General features: G+C 41.5%; 1 protein-coding gene across 4 annotated transcripts in view; it reads left to right on the forward strand.

Annotated features, from left to right (window-relative positions):
- ATP8A1 (ATPase phospholipid transporting 8A1) overlaps positions 1–21,076 on the forward strand; it is a 231,171-nt gene that overhangs the window by 198,328 nt on the left and 11,767 nt on the right. For all 4 annotated transcript variants that reach the window (XM_044224040.1, XM_044224041.1, XM_044224043.1 and 1 more), the window contains 2 exons: positions 17,592–17,680; positions 18,408–18,500. In XM_044224040.1, the coding sequence (XP_044079975.1) occupies positions 17,592–17,680; positions 18,408–18,500 (182 nt within the window). The remainder of the gene's footprint in view (positions 1–17,591; positions 17,681–18,407; positions 18,501–21,076) is intronic.

Consider the following 21,076-nt stretch of genomic DNA (forward strand, 5'->3'; position numbering starts at 1 on the left):
TCTTGTTATTTTATTACTCCTGATGCTTTGAATATAATGTTTAAAATAGCTGGGGCTCCATTGAAAATATGAAGAATGGATTAATTTACCTATAGGCTTGACTGGTTTGTCCAAAATGTAAGTCAGTTGAATTTATTCAAAGAAAATACTTTAAATTTATGTAGTACTTAGTGCTTACAAAGCATTTTGATATATGTGTATGTGGGCAAATGAGCCTCTCAACAACTCCCAAGACACGGTTTAACAAGTATGCCACTCAGATTCTCCGGGAGAGAGAGTCCACCTTTGCTGTTTGCTGGGCCTGGAGCAATGGATCCCAAGAAATATTTGTAGCAATACTCAATGTTGGACATTCTTACTGCATGTAGAGAGTCACTAGTTCTACTATAATCCAGTTATTTTCAGAAAGAAGGAACTACCCTTAGGTTTACATTTTTTTCTAAGCTTAAAATTCTATCTTGCAATCAAGAGTATAGCCAGAAACAGGGGTGCCTGAGCAGCTCAGTGGGTCAAGCAGCTGCCTCTTGATGTTGGCTTAGATCATCATCTCAGGGTCCTGGGATCAAGCCCCGCATCGTGCTCCACACACAGTGCAAGTCTGCTTGTCCCTCCCCGTTGGCCCCTCTTCCTGCTCATTCTCTCTCTCTCTCTTCTTCTCTGAAATAAGTAAAATCTTTTTTTTAAAAAGAGTATAGCCAGGGGGCACCTGGGTGGCTCAGTGGGTTAAAGCCTCTGCCTTCAGCTCAGGTCATGATCCCAGGGTCCTGGGATCGAGCCCCGCCTCCGGCTTTCTGCTCAGCAGGGAGCCTGCTTCCTCCTCTCTCTCTGCCTGCCTCTCTGCCTACTTGTGATCTCTATCTGTCAAATAAATAAAATCTTTTAAAAAAAAGAGTATAGCCAGATACATACATACATGCATATATACAAACATGCAAATATATGAAAAATTCATTTATTTACCAATATCTCTGTGTGTGTGTGTGTGTGTGTGTGTGTAAAATTGGCCAGCCATCCTGGATAAAATTTACTTATGCATCTGTTAACTTTCATAGCAAAATACTATTATAGCAAAATACTATGATATATTACATATATTACTGAGTGTTACATATAGTAATATATTACTACAAATAATATCGGGCTCAGTATAAATCTTAGCCTTCCTCAATCTGATGTGTTAAATGTAATCCACATAATGAAACATGGCCCGGGACAGCCCCCAGGACTTAAGGTTCCTCCACAGGATTTGTGAGGTAGTGTGTGGTAACTTTCTGTCACAATCACCACACAGCCTCGGTGTCTGATTCCCCACACTGTACCCTAGGACTCCAGTTCTATCCTGTACTAATGTGACAGTAATTCTTCCTAAAACAAAACAATTAATTAAATATGTATGTGTGTCTTGGTTGCCTAAAAGCCCTGCAGGATAGTACAGAATTATGAGAGATGGAGTAAGACTGGAAAGAGCAGCCCAGCTCCCCCATCCTGGTTCCAGTGGTATTTTGGAGGGCGCTACACTGTGTGGCATCAACAGGACAGAGAAGTTCTTCCAAAAGGCAGCCAAGATCTGGGAGAAATAATGCCACCATTAATACCTCGTGTGTCTTAAACACCATATCCCCAGAACTTCTCTAAGTACTTCATACACATTCCTTCAGTCAACACTTTACCGGTAATTTGTTGACGTTCTTCAAAGTGTCAGGCACTGTTCTGGACACTGTGGATTCATTAGTGAATAAAATAGACAAAAAGTCATGTACTTCTCAGCCTCCTTTTTTTAGTGGAAGAAGACAAAACAATGACATGAAATCTATAGACGGATAGAAGTATATAAAGAAAAAAATATAGCAAGCAAGGGGGACCAAGAGCCAACGCTTTCAGTCATGCTCCCCACACAGCCTTGTGGCTTATATTTCTGGTCAGATCAGGAGCCACTGGAGGGACTGTAGAGGGAGGTATTGGGATCTGACTTGGGTTTTCGGGGCAGGACCAGGGCTGCTGTGTTGTAAACCCTTTAGGAAGTATATCCCAGTAACTCAGGTGAGAGAAGATGTTGGTGTAGGCCAGGCGGATGGCACTGGTGAAAGTGGTCAGATTCCAAATCCCCTTTAAATGTCGAGCAGATGGGATTTGCCGGCCACCTGGATGGGAGGAGTGAGAACAAAAGAAAGCAAGGCAGACCCCATCATGTCGTCCATGAACTTCATCAGGATGTGCTTGTCCTCAGGTCACTGGCTCTTCACGGCAAACCTGTTATAACCAGTTGAAAGATGAGAAAACAGAGACACAGAGAAGACACAGGCTGATTCTGGCTCAAAAAGCGCATCTTTCAAACATCTAGAGAGCCAATGGGTCATGATGTCTAGCAGCAGAACAGGAGGCTGAGCTCATTTAACCCCCTCTTTCTGTGCCCGGTGGCTGGCAGGGACACTTTGGCAGAATCTGTCATCCGCACCTCCAAGGCTGCCTTCCAGCACCTAAGATTCAGATCTCTGTGCCCTCCTCTTCACCCTGCTCCCTCCAGAGGAACACCTGAATTGTCGCGAGGGCACAGGCTGTTTTGTTCTAGTTCACGGGCTGTCAGGGTGCCTTACACAAATTAGGCAACTTACAGGGACAGGTCTCATGCTTCTATATTCAGATGGACTCGTGTTCACACATAGATCAGGATTGTCTAGTCCTGTCCAATTTACATTCTTAGTTCATCTTTGCAACCCCGTCTGAAGACAGAGCTGTTTCTCTCTACACGTTCGAAGAGAATCCTTGCAACGCTGAGAGGGGACGGGAAGGGAACCGACATTTACTGTGCACACAGCATGTGCAGCAGGCGCTGTGTGTGATTTCCGGCATTCCTTGTTTTATTTAAATCCATGTAATAATAAACTTTGTGGTAGGCAAAGTGATAGCAAGTAGCCCAGAGAATTCATCCCAGGTCTTCTCAAATCCACTGGCTTCCTGGTTTCCTCTAACATCCTAAGGATCTAAATACCTTCTCTTTGGGCCCTGGCTCTTTTTTACCCCCAGGTGGGAAATTATTATTATTTTTTTCTTTCTTTCCTGCAGCCATCTTCCCTGCACTCCAGTGATGTCCCTGATTTAGCTGCTGTTCCCCGGATACCCACAGCCCTGATCGGTTTCCCTAAGTTAGCCAGGTGCGGACATGTTCCCATCTCTTTTCAAAAGCACGCAGATTTTTAACTCTCCCTTTTCCACACGTACCTAACCCCCTAACCCAGAAATAGAAATGCCATCTCACTTCACATCCTGGCCTCTTCTTGACCACAGTATTAAGATAACCAATACCCGTCATATTAAAAAAGATGCTTATGAAATCGAAAACCCAATCATCCCATTATCATCGGAGAATTCCCAGTTTCCACTCCGATAGTACTAGGGCCTCGTTTTCTAGAGGCCAGTCGCCAGCATAGCACATTCCTTGCCTTCACTGTGGGCATTCACGGCCACACGGGGAATTGTACACTTCACGGACACAGAGTTGTTACACGTGGTTCGCAAGTTCTCATGGTTTGTGAGTGCGTTGAGACCGGAATGCAGCGTCTGCGTTCAATCTCCTTACACGCTGTCCTCTGTGTCCTCTGTTCTCTGTGCCCTCTATGTTTCTCTCCCTTGTCTCATCCCTCTTCCCGGAGGCGTTTCCTCCCAGCCTCATCAGCCTTAAGGACGTGAGATGCCTTTTTCATGTGAGTGGCAACCATCGAAGTAGATGCATCCGGTTGGTAGATGAAGCCCGTTGTCTGTATGTATTATTTCTATCATCAGCCATCCCTCAAGAGCTATACTAGCTCTTCCCATGGATCGAGGGTTCTTTTCACACCCTCAAATCGATTCTTTTCCCCTGCCTTCAGCACATTCTACATGCACAAAGTTCCAGAAATGGTTCCCCAAATATCTCGGAGTTGAATGTCGTCTTGGATGACTCCAGCTACAGCCAGACTGGGTGGCTCTCAGTTGGTGGGCAGGGTGTCGCCGTTGGGGAACATTCCTTCCTATAGCTTTTGCACTTTGTTTCCATTAGAGTAATTCTCCATCTCGGTCCAGAATAGCGATTTGATGCTAATGATTAACAAGTATCCCAGGAACTAGAATTATGGACATAATTATCTGTTACGAGGGAATGCTGACATCAGGGTGGGGGAATGGTGGATTATACAAAGGTAGAGCATGCAACAATAAGAAATTACAGAGGAGAGGAAAAAGCAAAAGAAAATAGTGCAACAGGCTTGGCTGCGACTTTAAATATGTCGCTGTCTTCCTCTCACAAATATGGTTGTGATTTAAGAGAAGGATTTTTTTTTTTCTTCAAACCTGACTTGTATTTTTTCACACCAGTGCAACAATTTATGGGGTAAGGTAGACCCTGGGGAGAAGTGCTATGTTACATAAACATATGCTAGCCTGCTTTTCCGACTTGTCTAGATGATGTTACTGGGCTTGGTATGGTTTGGTTTGGTTTGGGTTTAATTTCCAGAAGAAAATAGTGTAGCCACTATGATGAGTGTGCCAGATTAAAAACTAAAACGCAAAGTACATACATCAGGGATCATTTCATATCACGATGAATACCAGAAGCTTAATATCGGCAAAACTTTTAAATTTATCGTGGCTTTGCAGACATGCAGCGTAAAGCACTCCCCAACACCATCTGGTCCTGCTCTCCCTGGCCTAAGGGATCTATAAAACTACCGGAGGAAATTGAAGTTAAGGAACAAGCATGTGTTTTACAGAATTTCAGATCTCTTGATTGAGGTTTGTAAAGTCCCTCTGAAAAACAATAAAAATCTTTGTTGAACTCTTTGGTGTCACCCCTGTAGGAAAGGTATTAATAAACTACATTAGTGATACGATTTTCCTAAATTGTGCCATTGGCCACTTGGCCACTGGGCCAAGACGATGAATTACTTTATACATGAGGAGTTTCCTGGTTAAAATAGTCTTTATTCATCTATCAGCTTTTAATTACCTAGATGGCATGTGCTCATTTGTGGGTCACAAGAGCAGCCCTTGCTGATGGGGTGGGGCAGTATTATGATACAGTAGAGTCTCATCCAAGATGACTGTGCTTAGCCCAGTAGCCTGGAGGGAACAAGGACCCTGAAGTCTGTCACATGTTCTTCAGTTGCCAGCAGTTGGGAACCCATTCAGCAAAACACGCTGTTGGTCACCAGGCCTCATGCCCCTGCAGTAAATGAGACAGGCCAGACTTCCACAGTGCTGAAGACAGCTGGCAGCATAGCCGCTTCCAAGCCCAAGTAAAGAGAAGCTGTGAGGAAACACTAAGAAACAGGCGCCCCTGGGTGGCTCAGTCAGTTAAGCCTCTGCCTTGAGCTCAGGTCATGACTCCAGGGTCCTGGGATCAAGCCCCACGTTGGGCTCCCTACTCGGGGATTGGGGGCCCTTCTTCTCCCTCTCCCCTCTGCCTGCTCCCCACTGCTCCTGCTCTTTCTCTCTCTCTCAAATAGATAAAATCTTTAAAAAAAACAAAAACTATGAAGCAGAGAAAGGTGTGGAGAGACAACTGCAATAGCAAATCAGGACTTTTTTTTTTTAAAGATTTTATTTATTTATTTGACAATTAGGTAGAGACACAGGCAAAGAGAGAGAGAGAGAGAGAGGAGGCAGGCTCCTTGCCGAGCAGAGAGCCCAATGCGGGGCTCGATCCCAGGACCCTGAGATCATGACCTGAGCCGAAGGCAGCGGCTTTAACCCACTGAGCCACCCAGGCGCCCCATATCAGGACATTTTAAAGTTAGAGCTGTCTTTAGAGTCATCGTAACAGCTGACTTTCTGTTGATGAGGTATCTTTAATGACAACACAGAGCAAACACAGAGTGTCCAGTGTAGGCCAGGCTCTGTGTTGGGCAATGGAGGATGGAGAGGAATGGAATCTGTTCTTGCCCCTAAGGATCTCATTGCTAATGATGGGATGTTGGTGTCATAAACACAAGAGATGATATGGTGAACCCAAAATGCCACGACCGTGGGCAAGCCCTAGGAAACTGAACAGAGCCTGCTGTTAGTAGAACAGAGCTTTGCCTGTTCTCTGGAGTCCATTCATTCTTGTATTCATTCATTCCATAAACATGTGTTGACTGCTTAATGGGTGCCAGACACCGTGTCTAAGTAATGGGTCCATGAGGCCAGATCCGCATCAGCAGGTGGGGTGAGGGGGCCAGGGAACGGGATGGAGAAACAATCACTAAATCAGGTAACAGATGACTAAAGGATGAAAGACTAATAATCATCTCACAAAGTGATAGGAAGAAAATAGGGTGCTCTGCTATGTGGCAGGACAAGGATGGCTACTCCAGGAAGGTCTTTTTGAAGAAGGAACGATTAAGCTAAGACTCAAAGTGATGCATGTGTGAAGAAGAGCATTTCAGGACTGAGAGACCAGCAGGTACCTGTGCTCCAAGGCAGGAATCCTGGAGCAGAGAGGGTGGGAGAAAGTGCTATGGGGAGTCAATGAGATGGGCAGAGGGCGGATCATCTCCACAAGCTCAGCATTCTTGCTCAGAAGACCAGTGCAGCTTGTTTCTGAGTTACGTGCCTGGGATTCCCTCAGAAAGGCTCATAAAGGAAACCGCAGATGTCACTGTGTGATCTGCTTCAGTAAAGCTCATAATTGAACACAATTCTTGCATTCCCTGTTAGACTAAGATAAAGATATTGTCAGTGAGTGGTCCAAAGCTGCTTTGTTTCATGTTATCACTCAGGCTCCCCAGCACATATCATCTGAACTAAGTGATTTTTTTGGCATATTTTCTGATGCTTTAAAAAAAAAAACATCAAATAGTTGTGGATGAAATGATAGCAATTTGTTTCTCTCTCATGTAAAAGACATTGGTGATGGCAGACAGTCAAAGGCTGGTGTGGCACCTGCACAGTCCTCAAGAACCAGGTTCTTGCTCTTTGCTGCTCTGCTGACCTCATAATCCAAAGTGGCTCCTTCCATGCTAGCCATTTTACCAACATTCAAGCCAATAAGAAAAGGAGGAAGAAAGGTTAACCCTTTCTCTTTGATGATCTCTCCTAGACATGGCCCACCACATTTCCACTTAGATCTCATTGGCCAAGAGCTAGTAATGTGGCCACATACAGCTGCAACAAGACAGACGGAGGAATATAGTCTGAGCTAGCAGACGAAGTGTCCAGCCAAAAATCAAGTGTTTGCATCTAAGAAGGGGAGGAGGAATATAGTGGGGAACAACTAGAAGTTTTTGCCATGAAAGTCATTTTTCAACATAAGCCATTTAACAGCCTTTATAGGTCTTTCTTATAGCAAAGTGCTTTTTGATTTTTTGAGTGTTTTATAAATGACTTCCGAAAAGAGATGTTTATTATGTGACAGGATGGAGGCATTAACTGATGCTCTGGTGGTACTCATTTTACAGTTTGTAAACATATCAAATCAACATGTATACCTTACACTACATAATGTTATGTGTCAATTGTATCTCAGTAAAGCTGGAAAATAAATTTCAAAATTTTAAAAGTAACTTTCTACACTCTGAGATATAGGTCAGCATATCTCAGAGATTGAATTACTAGTAATCCAACAATTGTTGCTTTCTGAGATGGTTTTTGACATAAAGAGCATTCACAAAATTCTAAAAAAAAAAAAAAAATCCTGCAGGAATGATAGAAGAAGTAAACAGGTTAAGCGCTGAAATGGTGTTCCCCAACTTATACAACTTGTCCAAGAACATCGTAACATTTTAAAATTACATTTCTTATAATAAAAAGAGTATCTGCTTACTAATTCTGCCCCCATTTTTCTACTTTTAACTTTTTTTAAAAAACACAATAAGGAAGATTAAAATAAAACAAGTTCTGTTCTTAATTAGTTTCACTATTCTGGGAACTAGATCCCTCGAAAATAGAGTTTCAGAGCCACACATATCCTGGTACTCTGGGCTCCCTTTTAGAAAAGATGATTTTGCATGTTCAGTTCTCAGTATATATTGGTATGTAGTAAAATTTAACTTTCTTTTTAAAAAAAAGTTAACTCACCGCTTCCGGTCCCAGCTAACTCACTCTCTGTCCCTTTCCTCTGAATATTTTTCTTAATCTTGTCTTTTCCCATTCCTCCCTTTGCCAGAGGGTGGAGGTACAAAGGCTTCTCCTGGCATGGACAGCTAGATTGAACATCGGTTCCGAGTCCCTCAGAGTGATCACTCCTGCTTCTGCGCATCCCCACCATCCAGAAACGTCCATGGGAGGCAAAAAGCACATAAAAGCTAGGAGCTGCTACCCCATTTGCCTATTTTTTTCTAGGCTTTGGGACAATTTGCATCTTTTCTACAATTTTTGTTTGTTTATTTGGAGTAGGCCAAGCCAAGGTTTTTCTTTGTCTCTGAGTAATCAAGAGCTTCTGGGAATAATTGCAAACATAGCTGGAATTTATTCGAAACACTCTTTTTCTTAGTTATTTTCTGGGTGTTCTGCCCTGTCTGTTTTTATGGGGAAACTAATAATTCATCCTGTAGAACAGCCCAGGCAGCTCACTACAACCGAGATTTACAGAGTGCCTAGGTATCAAGACCTATCCTGAATGTCACTGGTTCGTAAGGTGAAAAATAGAGAGTCGTCCTGAGGAGGTTGTGTCTTATGGATTAAAAAAAAACAGATCAAAGGTAATTATAATGAAGGATGCTAATTATTGTGATCAGGATGCCCAGGGGCTAGTAGAGGACAGGACCCTCAAACCCCAGGCTAGAGTTTAGATAGTTCCTTAGTACTGCCGTTCCTCATGCTGTCCAAGAAGGCAAGTGCAGGAAGGATTCTCCAAGTAGAAAACAGCCCAAGCAAAGAAGGAGTTTGGGGTGGCCATGGAAGGGAAAGGTTGGAGCTAGAACTGAAAAGTTAAGCAAAGCCTGAGTCACAGGAATCTACTCTAATGTCATTAACATCATTACTTTAAGCCATGGTGGATCACTTTTCATTAAGGATTACATAGTATTCTAGAAAGTACCTGAGACCATAGAATAAAAATTTGGGTCAGAGGACATTATAAATCAATGCTAATAATAAACTAGTCAGGGATGAAAAACATGTTTCAATTTTGACATGAATATATGATAGAGTCGAAAAATTGCGAGAATTTTTTTCAGTGAAAGTAAGACATCAGAGACTTTTCTCAGGGATAAACACCAGAATGTAGAACTTGGCATGTGCATTCCTCTGTCGTTGGGTTTTATCGGAGGGAAGTTTTGACTTCCATCTTGGGTAGTCACTGAAGGAAAGACCCAGAAAATTTGTATGAAAAGAAACAGTACCTAAAAACCTGAAGTTGAGCATTGATTTTTTTTTTTTTATGAAAATGATTTCATGAAGAAGATGCTTCCAGGGGACATTGGAAGGCTTATAGACAGAGACAGAGGAGGCAGCAAGAGGTGTTATGTGAGCTCATAACTTGGTGAATGGTTTTAAAAAAAGAAGTGGGAGGTCATGTGATATAAGGATCCCTGCATAGGCAGGGTTGCTCTACCAAGATAGTTCAAAAGTACTGTGGCCAGAAAGAAAAATTACACTCTTGGGTCTGACACCCTACTGACCAAATCCAAAAAAAAAGCTCATAATGGGATATATAAGCTATATATAATACATGTTTGGGTTTTGTTTTTTTTTCCCAAAACTTGTTAACTCCCTTGGAAAAGCCCTCAATCTTCAAAAATAAGCCCTTCTACACAAAGAAAATGTAAGGTCCCATTCACAGCAACAAGAGAGACTTTAACCAGTTACATATAGGGGTAGTGAGAAGAAAGCTAGAAAATGAGACAAATGAGAGAAATTTAAAAAAAAAAAGTTGAATAAATAAACATACCATGTTCCTGAAGGGGACAATCACTATGGAATCGTTCCTTCTTCCCAATTAAAGAACCATTTGGGGAAAAAGAAAAAGAAAATACATCTTCTCTGCATGAATGTAACTGAGCCTAGGAAGATAATCCTAAATGTGGAAAGAGAGGTGAGGGTCTGGTTGAAAATAGTGGCTTTATTATAACTCTCTTGAATGTTTCTCCTATCAGTGAAAATTGATGATATTTCTGCTTTATAAAGTGAAATTCATAATTCTGATTTATGGGAGTAGCTTAGAGTCATTAAGTTCACTTTGGAAAATAGAGGAAAAAGGAGAGAAGTAGCACTACCCCACTTTCCAAAGGTAATCACTGTTAACACACTAGTCCAGTCTTTTTCTTAACCCTCCATTTGTACCCTTAACTTGGATTAAATTATTTATTCTTTCAACAATTATGTGTCAAAGGACTATTCTAGTTGCTGGGGATATAGCAGTGAACAAAAGAGAAAACTGCTGGCCACAGGTGCTTATATTTTCCAGGGAAGGAGGGGAACAAAAATCTAAATCTGTTCTGTGGTCCACCAGATGGTAGTAAGGGCCATGGTAGTAAGAGCTGTCGCATAGGGAAGAGCATAGAAAGAACTAATATGGGAGCGGGGTGTTACTTTAAGTGGCATGGTCATGAAAGGCATCCCTGGAAAGGTGACCTTGAGGAGCGCCTGTGGCTCAGTGGGTTGCTCAGGTGGGTTAGTGGGTTAAAGCCTCTGCCTTCAGCTCAGGTCATGATCCCAGGGTGCTGGGATCGAGCCCCCCTCATGGGCTCTCTGCTCAGCAGGGAGCCTGCTTCCTCCTCTCTCTCTACCTGCCTCTCTGCCTACTTGTGGTCTCTGTCTGTCAAATAAATAAATAAAATCTTTAATTTAAAAAAAAGAAAGAAAGAAAGGTGACCTTGAGCAGAGATGAGAAGACATGGTGGGAAGTTAGACCAGGGTGGGAGGGCTGTGAAGTGGGTAGAGTCTGGGTTTGTGGGGGAAGAGGATTTTTGTTCTTGGAATACTTGTAATTTTTTAAACATGTTTCATTTGATAAACACGTATGTACATAATTTGCCATTGACCATTTTAAACACTTTTAAGTCTACAGTTCGGTGACATTCAGTGTGCTGCAACCTTGACCACCACCCATGTCCAGAACTTTCCATCATCCCAAACCGAAACTCCATTACTCCCTGTTCCTTCCTCCCCCAACACCGCCCCCCAACTCCGGCCCTGCAATCACTGTTCTACTTTTGGTCTCTGAATTTGCCTATCCTAGGCACCGCAGATACATGGAATCATAGACTGTATGTCCTTTTGTGTCTGGCTCACTTCTTTTAGCTTGTTTCATTTAGCAGGATTCATCTGTTGTAGCATGCGTCCAGATTTTTTTTAGGCTGATATCCCATTGCATGTAGTCTATAGATTTATCTATTAAATGTTTCCATTTGTTTATTGATATTTCCACCTTTTAGCTGTTGTGAATGATGCTACTCTGAACATCGACGTGGATTGTGTTATTAAGTAGAGCAGATTGGATTTGTGAAAGATTGGATGTTTGGGAGAAAAGGGGGGAAGCAAGGATGACTCGTCAGCCTTTTGGCCAAAGCAGCTAGAAGGATAAAGTTTGTATTTGTTGGGATGGGGAAGACTGGGATGATATATTCTTCTTTTTTAGTGACATTGCAAAGTATTCATATATCTAATAAAAGCCTTCAATGTTGGTGGGAGACCTTCCTTCTCTTCCTGCCCATTCTGTATCCTCTCCCAACTTCCCCCACCAGAATATGTCATTTCCAGTTATCATACTTTCCCTGATTCACTGAAATATTTCTGTTGGTTCAGATGTGGGAGGAGATAGTTTAACATACCTCATTTTTAATGCATCATGCTCAGCTTTGTTTGCTTTAAGATTTTATTTTTAAGTAATCTCTATACCCAACATGGAGCTCAAAACCCCCAACCCCAAGGTCAAGAGTCATACGTTCTACTGACTGAGACAGCCAAGTGCCTCTGTTCCTCTGCTTTTTTAACAGAAAAGACAACCTATGTTGAAAAAGGATGGTTAAGGAGCTGGATCAACCTTGTCTCCCACCTCCCCAGATCACATAAACACGTAGTTATAACTGCTCTCAGGATAACTCCATGCCAGAACACAAGAAAACCAAGCCAAGTGTCACCACCACATCTCAGGAGCAGAGTCCCAAGGCTCTGGTGTGTCGGACTTTCGATCTCTCCCAACACTGGGTTGTAAGAATTATTTAGTAAACAGCCCTTTTTCTGAGCACCTGCTTGGTGGTTAAGCACTTTGGTTGTGAGAACTCAGGATACGTTTCTTCGTCTTCTAGAGAGTATGGTCTAACAGGAAGACAGACAAGCAACTAGAAAATGGGGGCTAGGTGCCATCAAAATGGAAGCCCAGAGTAAGGTCAGCTCACCCAAGTCTAAGGAAGAAGGTTCCATCCAATGGGAGAATTAAACAGGGGGTCAGAGATGGAAGGGCCCAAGGACAAGAGTGTGCGTGGGCACTTTCCAAGAACTGAAACACACATGTGTAGCTAGAGATGGGGGCTGGCTTAAGAGATGGCTCCTGGGAAGCAAACAGAAGTCAAGTAGGTAAGGTCTTGAAATCCTATTAAGGATTTTGTACTGTACCCTCAGGATAGTAGGAAGCCGTGGAATAGGTTGTGAATCCCAGAACTGCTAAAAGATTGTGATTGATCCCCGTAGAGATAATAGAAACCACCAACCTTCCCAGGAAGTGTGTTTACATGCTAACAGAAGCCTCCTGACAGACCGCTGGGATATTTTACCTTTCCCTTTATTTAGGGCTCTTTAAGACAATCCGTTTTCTAATAATTATAGTCTGTGAACAGCATCTTGAACAGCTTGGATAATAAACCCTAATATGGATGTACATCTCTGTAACCAGCCGCATGGTGTCCTGTTCATTTTCACTGATGTTTTCCTATTTAAAAGAACCCACATTTAATATTTGTATTCCCCAGAATTAGTTCCAGGGGATGTGTTAGTAAGCAGAATGTGGCAAAAGCATTTCATGTGGATAAACACACTTGGAAACCTTGATTTAAAAAACTGTTCAAGGGCGCCTAAGTGGCTCAGTTGGTTAAGCAACTGCCTTCGGCTCAGGTCGTGGTCCCAGAGTCCCAGGATCAAGTCCCACATCAGGCTCCCGGCTCTGTGGGGAGTCAGCTTCTTGCTCTGACCTGCTCCCCTCTCAAGCTCTCTCACTCTCTCTCTCTCAAATAAATAAATAAATTTATTAAGTAAGTAAGTAAAATAAAAAACGGTTCAGGGGTGCCTGGTTGGCTCAGTTGGAAGAGCTTATGATCTCAGGGTCGTCCGTTCGATGGTTGGTGTAGAGATTACTTAAATAAAACAATTAGTAAATAAGTAAATAGCTGTTCAGTAGGGTTCTTTACAGCAGTTTCTCAAAGCCTCAAATATGCTAGTTTGCCATGTGACTCTTAAGGGGGTACTGCTGTGGTTTCTTTATACCTTTACTAAGCCTTGGGCCATAACATGCTTTGGGGGGTTGTGCTCTTAGGACTAGTAACCACAGAACTGTTTCATGGGATCCGAACCTATATGCAAAAGCTGTCCCAAATTTCAACACATAGTTCCAGAAATTAAATTATCAAATTAACAGGAATGAATGTTTATATCTTTGAAGCACATTGCCAAATACTTTCCCCAAAGGCGAGTATCCCGCCAGTAGGAATATAAATTATTACAAAGAGCTGTTTCTCCCACACCAGCTGTGATAGTGAATTGTTTCAATCTGATCTAATCTGTAGTGTTTCTATGACTACACAGAGGCACAACACTTTCCCATGTTATTGATTACTTGCTGCTGCTTTTGTGAATACCTTCTCTAGTCTTCTGCCTATTTATTGGGATCTTAGCTGTTCTTATGAAGATAAATGGTCTATTTTTGGAATCCAGTATGAATGCAGAATTTCATATATTTGTGGCAGTCATTCATTCTCGTTTCTTGTTTATCATTTACTTTCTAGTTATGTTCTTTTAGAACATGGGGAACTTAGACATTTTTATGAATCCGTTCTTTAAAACATTTCTTCTTATAACTTTTGTTTTTGTTTTACTGTTCTTAAGCTTAAAAAGCTCTTTTATAAAGCCTTATCTAGACACTTAATAATCACTCCTTGGTTTTTTTGTTATTATTGACATGAACTCTTCACCTCCCTGGAATTTATATTAATTTATCTTGCTGTCCTCCCTCCCCTGTGCAAAACAACTAAGCAAGATTTACAGCACTGTTTTCTGAATAATTTTCCCTTCCTAAATTATTATGCCCCGACAGTCTAATAATTTTTATGAAAAAGATAATTTGTCTCCAGTTCCTAAATTAACAAATAGAGATGAATGGCAACTTACTAGCGGTCCCTTACCTTGGTCAGTTTCAGTCTTGAGATGAACATACATTGTGACATTTACAAGCTGACTTACACTGAATTTTGATACTGTGACAAAAATGTCCTTCCTTGAAGCTCATAGAGGAGACCACTAGAAAGAAATATCTAGGTATTTTAAGAAATCTGAAAACTAAGTGAAGAAGGCAAAGGTTGTTAATCACTGTCCGTAGTAAAAGGAGCTCCTCTACAAACAGCATGAGGTTTAAGTCTTAGTCTACTTTCCAGCTGAGGAAGCAGAGTTACGTCCTGTCCCCAGAGGAGTGTGAGGGCTGGGAAGGGAGAGCAGTGCCAGGACTACTCAGGGCTGTTTATGGTCAGTCCTGCTCCAACCAGGGTCCAAGGAGGTAGTCTGAGGAGTAAGAGTCATAGTCCACCAGTCTGACATTTAATGTTGAAAAGGCAGGGTAGAGGAAAGAACCTGGACCCTAAGCTGGGTAGACAGGTAGCACATTTCAAGTCCCTCTCCTCCAAGACTGAACTAGCGGTTCCTGATGGGGACGAAGTGTTCTCCCTGCTGTGGGAAGTAGGTGCTAGGCACCGCCTCCTGTGGGTCAGAAGGGAAGCCCCTCTTAGCCAGTCAAGCCCCTTGGCCTGCCTCAAATGCAGAGACGCTGGTGTTTTCTCAAATGTGCCTTCTCTGCGAGTTCACACGGAAGTTTCCCAACCGTGCCTCCTCTTTCCGCCGCAACCTGCGTCTTGCCGGCCGCGTGAGTTCACTTTGGAAGCCCGCGTGGTCACACGGGGCCCGACGGCAGGATGGCTATGCGGCGCTGCTGCGCGGGGACAAGCGCTTCTTGTTCCCCACGCAGGCCTGTGCCCTCCACCTTCCGGCTCTGCGGCGACTCAAGTCCCCTGGGAGCCACTTTTGTGGCAGATTCCATTTGGTTTCACAGGGCCTCGAGGAGGGGGCCGTGGGGGCCCCTTGGCAGGGCCCACCAGTCTCCCACGTTCGGAGCAATTTACAAACCGCTCTCGGAGGGAGCCCGAGCCCGAGCCCGGCCCGAACAGGCTGCTCCTGTTACCCGCATTGTCTGCAGGGATCAGGCGCTTTTCCCCCCAGCTGACCTGCCTGCGAGTGGCGAGATGTGAAAAGTTAGAGACAAAAATGGTCTCTCCAGACGGAGGGGGAGCTTTCTTGTACAGAAAGGAAGGAAATACCTCTGTGGGATTTTATTTTTTTTCTCCCCCCTCTTCTTCCAAAAAATACAAAGAGACTCTGTCTTTAATGCGAATGTCGGCTTTAAATCTTTTAGGTTTGGATTAACTCTGCAAAAGAAAAAAAAATCTGACAGGCTTTCAGATATGATGCAGAAAAACTTTTTTCCCCTCAATTCATGTTGTTCATTTGTAAAGCCAAAGGCTGGTGGACTGAATAGTGGGCGCCCGTTGTTCCCCATTCATAGTTAACATTACAATGGTCAGAATTAGCAGCCCAGAGTCTCCACACCACGTTTGCCTTTTCCATCAGCGACATCTAATACAAGGTGGCAAAGGCAAGCGTAAATCTTTCTTCTTTTGCCCCTAAATTAAAATAGATTAAAATTACGCCAAGCAAAGGAGGCATTTTCAGTTGTGGGACTTAAAATCTTATCTGCCTTTTCCCCCCAAGAAGGAAAAAGAAATGTAGTCTGGTTTTTTTGTGGGGGTTTTTTTGGTATGGGTTTTTGATTTTTGTTTTTGTTTTATTTTTTTGATGCGGTGTGTGTGTGTGTGTGTGTGTGTGTGTTTGCAGTTGTTACCTCACTAAAAAGCTTCCTTCAATCTAAACAAAACCCAGTGATTTGATAGACATTTCCTATTACATTGTAATTGTTGGTTTTCACTATTGAAGATGTCAGCAAACATGTTGAAGATCATGTTTTGCTTATAAAATAAAGTGACTTTTATGTGAATATTTTTCATCTTGGTGGTGTCTAGAATATAGGTGCTATTTCACTGAATCCACATGGCCACGTTTATTTTCTGAAATTCTTTTGTAGTAGTATGTTTTTACTTTAAACATGCTTCAGAGTTCTTTAATCCTATATGGGAGGAAATAAAACCATAGCATCCTTGAGCTGACTGTCTATGTCGATGAGCCCATGTTAATGAAAAAAAAAAAAAAAATAAGCGAGTTTCTGGTCCTCAGTTAAAAGTCAAAATGAATAGGTAATCTCAAAATTAATAATCTTTGTATTAGATAAGGATTGATTGATTAGGACTGTAACATGTAACTGTGTATTAGCCTGTAAGAATTAAACTCTAGGTCATCTTTAATTCCTGAACCACACCTCGTTTAAAAAAAAAATGCTCGTGAATTTAAGCAGAGTGTAAATGGTGTTTGCATTAGTTGGCTGCTTTCTAATGGAGTTATACCAATACATTTATGCACTTAAACAGTCTCTGCAAATTTATTCTGATAAACAAATAGCCTCAAAGAGAAACAAGATATTTCTTTTGGTTTTATTGTATGACATATTCCTTTTAAACTCTGTGGATCTAATTACATACAGAGGGATTTTTGTTCTAATTGCAAATAGCTAATAGATTTATTAATTTTTTAACCATAGAATCATTTTCTTTGCAACCTAAAAAATTCTGATATAGTGATTTAGTATTTTATACAAACGAATGAATAGAATTATTTTTAATATACTGTTATTTGGGTTTTACACACCGCATACTTGGTTTGACTTTTGCAGTAACAGGACATACCGATACAAGTTATGTAAATTCTTGAACAAAAATTAAGATCATTCTGCCTAATATCATAGATATCTTAATTTGATTATACTGTATCATGTTTTATGTGGATGATTTTTTAATATAATGTTATATTTAACAAAAGTTAAGTTAATTTTTTTGCCAGGAATAGTAAATTTAGTCTACAGCTCGGATTTATTTTACATTTTATAAGAGAATGGAAGCCAGAGTATATTTGAAACTTGCTCCAAAAGCTTGATTTTGATATTCTAAATTGTAAGAGAAGGTCAACGTTTATTACTCCATGAACTGACCACAGTAATAAAAATCTCACATGAAAGTATGAAAAGATTTGGCACATGATAAAACCTTGCTGTATTAGCTGCTTAAGGGGGAGTGGGAAATAAATGTAGTAAAGACATGTTTTAACACATTTGGCTTTTAATTCCAAATTGTGCACAAGGTTGGATTTAAAGTCATTGTATATCCTCTTGCAGAGTGAGTTTTAATTATTTTACTTAAAATCATATAAAAACTGAACATGAATGATGTATGTCTTGGTTATTAAAGCAGTGTTGTTTCTGATCATTTACTCAGGCTGCCATGTTGTTTAGTTCTGGCGTCTTCTGGATGGGCCTGTTGTTTATCCCGGTGGCATCTTTGCTTCTTGATGTGGTGTACAAGGTGTAAGTATAGTACTCAGTTATATACATCAAAATACAGATGCATGTTACTCCTCAGACTTCTCCAGTTGTAACATCAGGTGGAGAATGTACAGTTTACCAAGTAGGAATTACTGATGTTAATTAATTCTGCATATGTAAATAAAGAAGAAATGAGTGATTGAGGAATTAGGAAATTAGTCTAAAGACAATGAGAAGGAAAGCAAGTAGTTTCAATTAATATTAGAGAGTACATTCTTAGAAATCAGCTTCAAAATTCCATTCAAGATAGAAGAAAATTTTGTTATCTCAAAACACGTATTTGTTTTATTGATGAACAAGAGTTGAGGGGGCGGGGGGTAAAGGTTTTTGCCTGCCTGTTTCAGAGCCTATATGCACTATAGCATGAAAGAAACTAAAACTTTACTAATTCTTCTCAAAGATTGTCAGTTTTGAAATGTTACCTCTTCCCACAAAAAAAAAAAAAAAGATATCATTAAAGTTAATTACATGATGCTTATTTAACAACTAAGAGAGTTTTAATATTGTAAAACTAAAGCATGCCTTTTAAGACTTGTTTCTATAATTATGTAATGCTCAAAATTACTGTAATTTTGTGAATTCTATTGAAAAATGATTGCCCATTCTCTGGTTACTATTGTACCTAGCAGCAGGATAACAACCCGATTTTGTAAAGTGTCATGTCTTCACACAAAGATTTACGTGCGACTCCCCCCGCCCCTCCCCCCAGGATCAGGAGGACTGCTTTCAAAACGTTAGTAGACGAAGTTCAGGAGCTGGAAGCGAAGTCCCAAGACCCAGGGGCAGTTGTGCTGGGAAAAAGGTAAACTAGTTTTTTGCTCTTTCCCAAGTGAACTCTGTGTTTTACTAGGGTTAGAAATAAGGGCTAAAACTTAAATGTTTATCACTTAACATGGAGCTGGCAGGGTCGATGACCTATTCTAGAATCAGAGAGTTGTGGATTCAAATCCAATCTGTCATTCATGAAGCTACTAAGCTATGTCGTGACCTTAGCCCAGTCACTCAGTGCTCTTGAGGCTCAGTGTTCTTATCTATAAAATGGGGATAATAATACTTCCCATGGCTAGTTTTTAGAATTAAATAAGATATAATCGATAAAGCTGGTAACTTGGTGTCTTGTTCTTAATGAGCTTTAAATAAATGGTTGTCACAAATATTATTGTATTATTCAAATGAAAGAGGAAAAAAGTCTTTCAGCTTGAAACAGAATCCATACTAAAATAACAGTGAAAATCAGAGCTTGATCTAGAGCCCCGTGCACAACAGTAACACTTAGCACGTATTCGGAACTGACCTGGGCATGTGTCACCTATTAGGTGAATTATGTCTTCCAAGTCCCTAGCTCACTACCACCCTCCCCCCAATAAAAGCAGGGTCAGAAACCTAATCAAATTGACCACATTCACAAAGCATTGTGGGAAAGAAATTAAAAGTGTTTGAACATAGTCTATGACAGAACACAGTTGGGAAGATAATACCAGTTTCAGTCACACTACCATGAGCTCAGGTTTTGTCTACACCAGAGGAAATGCTTTGCTCCCGTATCTGTCACTGTCATCACGATTTGCTATTGTTACTCGGTCTGACAGTTCAGTGAGTCTCAAACCAGGAACTCAAGCTGAGACCTTGGCTTCCAGCCTTCCTCAGTTGCCTGAGGCCGGGGGGCACTGGTCACTCACACACCAGTCCGCACCCCTCCGGTAAAGGGCAGAGCCCATTGTGCATCGAGCGCTCACTACATGTAGGTGATGCACGTATCCCGCCATCTACGCTGTAGCGTGGGACTCCCGGAAACAGTCCTGTGCCAGTTAGTCACCCCATTCATTCCAGATGAGGAAACTGGGACTTAGAGTAAGTTCTCAGTCAGAAGTCACAGAGCACCTTCCGGAGCCCCTTGGAGACAGCAGCAAAAACAGCCTCCACCAGCCTGACAGAGTTCTTAACCACTCTCTGTCGGTGCCCCTGTGTGTAGGATGGAAATGATAACACCTACTTTCAAAGTTATGAGAATTCTTCTCCCTCTACTTTCCCCTCATCTCTGTCCCTTCACCTAAACATCTATGCCAGGTCCATTGTCTGGCCCAAGTGTCCCTCAGTCAATTTTTCTCTCTCTCACTCTAGCTATAAAAAGGATGTGCTAGGTTCCTAGCTTACAATCTTGTGAATAAAACTATTTACTGACAACTATTAGGGAAATTACTATTACTATTACTATTAATACCCTTAGAAGTCAATTCCTTGTATTTGTAAGTATGTTCATAAACCTTAGTTAGGCCCCGCATGTGATGTTTAGCTCTCCTGGTTTTTCGTATATTATAGGTGACTTCAGTGATTCCTAAACCCACACTGAGGTTGTGGTGTAGTGACCTCTTGGTCCTAAAGATTCAATAATTCTGTGATGAAGGTATTCCCCACCAATTTAAAAAAAAAAGAGGGGCACCTGGGTGGCTCAGTTGATTAAGCATCTGACTCTTGATTTTGGCTCAGGTCATGATCTCAAGGTCATGGAATCAAGCCCAGCATCAGGGCTCCCTGCTTAGGGGGGAGTCCCCTCCTCCTACTCTCACTCCTAGCTCTAAAATAAATAAATCTTAAAAAAATAAATGAATAAACACTCTGGAAAACAGTATGGAGGGTCCTCAAAAAGTTGAAAATAGAGCTACCCTATGACCAGCAATCGCACTACTGGGTATTTACCCTAAAGATACAAATGTAGTGATCTAAAAGGGCATGTGCACCCCAATGTTTATAGCAGCCATGTCCACAATAGCCAAACTATGTAAAGAGCCTAGATGTCCATCAACAGATGAATGAATAAGGAAGATGTGGTACACACACACACAGACACACACACACTGGAATATTATGCAGCCATCAAAAAATGAAATCTTGCCATTTGCAATGACGTGGATGGAACTAGAGGGTATGATGCTAAACAAAATAAGTCAATCAGAGAAAGACAGGTATCATATGATCTCACTTATATGAGGAATTTGAGAAACAAGACAGAGAATCATAGGGAAAGGGAGAGATAAATGAAACAAGACGAAACCAGAGAGGGGGACAAATCATAAGAGACTCTTAATCGCAGGAAACAAGCTGAGGGTTGCTGGAGCAGAGTGGGGTGGGAAGTGTGGGGTGACTGGGTGATGGACATTGGGGAGGGTATGTGATATGGGGAATGCTGTGAATTGTGTAAGACTGATGAATCATAGACCTTTACCCTTGAAACAAATAATACAGTAGATGTCAATTTAAAAAAATAGATACAGTAATATTTTAAAAAATAACAATAAATGAATGATTGAATGAGAATGGCCCCTGGTTGTCTCAGTAGGTAGAACATGCAGCTCTTGATCTCCAGGTTGTGAGTTCGAA

This window comes from Neovison vison, chromosome 11 (genome assembly GCF_020171115.1).
Source record: "Neovison vison isolate M4711 chromosome 11, ASM_NN_V1, whole genome shotgun sequence".
Taxonomy (NCBI): domain Eukaryota; kingdom Metazoa; phylum Chordata; class Mammalia; order Carnivora; family Mustelidae; genus Neogale; species Neogale vison.